The sequence below is a fragment of the Carya illinoinensis genome, chromosome 4 (assembly GCF_018687715.1).
Source record: "Carya illinoinensis cultivar Pawnee chromosome 4, C.illinoinensisPawnee_v1, whole genome shotgun sequence".
Taxonomy (NCBI): domain Eukaryota; kingdom Viridiplantae; phylum Streptophyta; class Magnoliopsida; order Fagales; family Juglandaceae; genus Carya; species Carya illinoinensis.
The window spans coordinates 33206388-33210070 of record NC_056755.1 but is presented as its reverse complement, the minus strand read 5'-3'; the positions used below and the strand labels follow the sequence as shown (position 1 = coordinate 33210070).

The following is a 3683-nucleotide window of genomic DNA, read 5'->3' as shown; positions in this document are numbered from 1 at the left end:
GGTTCTTTGAGTTTTGTTTTGTTTAATAGGAGCATATTAAATGGTCAGTTCTAAGTATTTTTTTAAGGGACTGCGTGATTTTCATCTCTCTCTCTCTCTCCCATACTAGGATCCTTAATTTAATCTTTTGAAAGTTTTGTTTTCATTTGTAAAAAAAATATAATTAGTACGAATCAATTCACAACAAAAATTTGGTGAAAATGGAAAACAAAGTACTGATGGTAAGAGTTTAGATGCCCATGCAAGAAATCCGTCACTAAACCAGTGTATTTTCTTTTGTTAAAATACTGCATGGCATTCCTAGTTTGGTTTTCGCACAAGTAATAACTACTGGATAATTTATCAGTTATTACTAATAGATTGCACAAGAAATTATAAGCATGAAACATAAATATACTTCTTCGCTAAAGCTCATGGAAAGAGTATGGGTCATGGCTTTATATGAAACTGAGTTAATCTGTTAAATTTTGTGCTCAATGGTTCTATCTTATTTCTCTCTTAAAACCACAAAAGATCACTATATTGATCACAATTGCAAGAAAACACAGTACCTAGGAAACCTTTGTGTTATTATATATATATTGTACAAAGAAACTTAAAAAAATCCTTTTTAAAAATCATTAAAGAAATATACATTTTTAGATATATTTGTTTTTTGAAAAAAAAAAATTGTGGCTTACGGGGTATAAATTGAGAAAATATCTCTCTAATATATCTAAAAATGTTTATTCTCTTTTGTATTAATGTTGAGGGAGAATTAATCTAGATTAATATAGTATTAGAACATTAATACATGTTTTATCCCTCTAATATACATTTCATTCTTTTTTGTAGTTAAAGTTGAAAGTTGAATTATAATACATGTATTATAATTTATTTTACATGTATTATAATTTATCCTTCTTATCCGTATCTCTACATGTATTATAATTTATTCTATTTATAATCGAAGTTTAAAATTATTGATGATCTTGCATTTTGATTCTATTTTGTTTTCATATTTATTATATAGTTAAGCTATGGACAGAAGTTGGATGAAAAAACCTCGACATACACAAGAGTATGTCGATGGTGTCAATGACTTTTTGAAGTTTGCATGCGAGAATTGTGATACAGATTCGCCGATTTGTTGCCCATGTAGAAAATGTGGATTACGTAAGATGTTCATGCCTAACATGGTATATGATCATTTGATTAGCTATGGAATTTCTCAAGGTTACACCATTTGGCATGCTCATGAGGAGAGAATAGGGGAGGCATCTTACCATGCTACTGATGCTCAAAATAATAATGAGCAAATAAATGAAGGCTCTGGTGGGATGACAACCATGTTACATGATGTTTTCCCCATGTTTGATCCTCAAATAGTGGAGGGTGGGCTTGAAATAGGTGTGGATGCTGGAGAGGCTGGAGTGCAAAATGAAAATCGACAAGGTTCTAGCGAAAGAGTTAATAAATTTTACAATATGTTGAAAGATGCTGATGATTCATTATATGAAGGGTGCACAAAACATACTAAGTTTAGTGCTATTGTACGTCTCTGGAATATGAAGTGTTTGGGTGGATTGAGTAATAGCATATTCACAGAACTACTTGAATTTGTGAATGAGTTGCTCCCACCAGGAGCATCATTTCCTAAAAATACGTACGAGGCGAAGAAGTACATGAATGAGTTAGGTCTTGGATACGAGAAGATCTTAGTATGTCCCAATGGTTGTATGTTATTTTGGAAGGACAATAAGAATCTGGAAACATGCATGGTATGCGGAGCATCAAAATGGAAGCAAAAAGAGTCAATAGATGATAGGTCTAGAAAAGGTAAAAGAAGTCCAGCTAAAATATTACGGTGGTTTCCGTTAAAGACAAGGTTGCAAAGGCTTTTTATGTCATCGAAGACTTCTTCACAAATGAAATGGCATGCTATAGGCTGCAGTAATGATGGGGTACTAAGGCATCCAGCAGATGGCATGGCTTGGAAGACGTTTAATTCACAACATGATGATTTTGCCTCTGAGCCCCGCAATGTTAGGCTTGGTTTATCTACAGATGGCTTGAATCCTTTTGGAAACATGAGCATTTCCTATAATACTTGGCCGGTTATGTTGGTACCTTACAATTTACCTCCTTGGATATGCATGAAACGATCAAGTTTCATGCTATCGTTGATTATATCGGGACCATCATCACCTTCAATGAATATAAATGTATACTTAGAGCCTCTAATATCAGAATTAAAGGAATTATGGGAGGTTGGAGCACCAACCTATGATGTTTGCTCCAAAGAGATCTTCACAATGCGGGCGGTTTTAATGTGGACGATAAATGATTTTCCTGCGTATGGTGATTTGTCTAGGTGGAGTACGAAAGGTCGTTTAGCATGTCCTTGTTATATGGGTAACACATGATCTAGATGGCTGAAACATGGAAAAAAGTTTTCCTATATGGGGCATAGACGATTCTTGCCAAGTGATCATAGGTGGAGAATGATGGCAAAAACATTTGATGGGACACAAGAAATTGATCCTTCACCTACTATGCCAACACCTGATGAAATTTTGGAACAGTTAGATGATTTAAATTGCAATGATAGAACAGATCGTAAAAGAAAAATAATTGTGGGGTCGACTAATGTTAAGGAACACTCATGGAAGAAACATAGTATTTTCTTTAGTTTGCCTTACTGGAAAGATAATTTATTGCGTCGTAATCTTGATGTGATGCACATTAAAAAAAATGTGGTGAATAACATTGTCGGCACACTGTTGAATATTGATACAAAATCAAAGGATGGCATAAAGGCACGCCTTGACTTACAAGAGATGGGTTTGAGACCACAACTTCATCCGGTTATAACAGTTGCAGAGAAGACATATTTGCCTCCAGCTATTTTCACAATGAGTAACAAAGAGAAAGAAGACTTGTTGAAGGTTATACAAAATGTAAAAGTACCAGACGGTTATTCTTCAAATGTTTCACGTTATGTTAAGCTTCAACACCGTACTATAGTGGGCATGAAGAGTCATGATTACCACATACTGATGCAACAACTCCTGCCAATTGCATTACGTGGGTCATTACCTAAGAAGGTAATAGAACCATTAATCGAGCTATCTGGATTCTTCAGGGGAATTTGTTCCAAAACGTTGCAGCTTGAAGATTTGGACCGATTGGAATCTAGAATACCTTACATATTGTGCCAATTAGAAATGATATTTCCGCCATCATTTTTCACGGTTATGGTGCACTTGATCGTACATTTAGTTGCAGAATGTAAGCTTGGAGGACCTGTTCATTATCGATGGATGTATCCCGTTGAAAGGTATGCTATAGTTATTGAATTAAAAACACATAAATATCAGTTGAATGATATTTAAAAAAAAAATAGTAAAAGTCATCTAATGATTTATGTGGTAGGTACCTACACTGACTTAAGTTTCATGTGCGTAACAAAGTTGCACCAGAAGGTTCCATTGCTGAAGGATATTTGTTGGAGGAATTATTGACATTTTGTTCTCGTTATTTAGAATCCGCTCAAACGGTTTTCAATAGACCGTTTAGAAACCTGGATGATTCTAAAGAGAAAGTAATTGACGTCCGACTCAATTTTACATCGTGGACCCAAGCACATCGCTATATTCTCTTCAACTTTGACGATTTCACTCCATTCCGCATGTGAGTTGCAA

General features: G+C 34.7%; 1 protein-coding gene across 1 annotated transcript; it reads left to right on the top strand.

The window, feature by feature from the left end:
• The first annotated feature begins 1019 nt into the window (after window positions 1-1019).
• LOC122306428 lies at window positions 1020-2405 on the top strand. The gene has a single exon (XM_043118856.1). The coding sequence runs from the start codon at window positions 1020-1022 to the stop codon at window positions 2403-2405; it is 1386 nt and encodes a 461-aa protein (XP_042974790.1).
• The last annotated feature ends 1278 nt before the right edge of the window (window positions 2406-3683 follow it).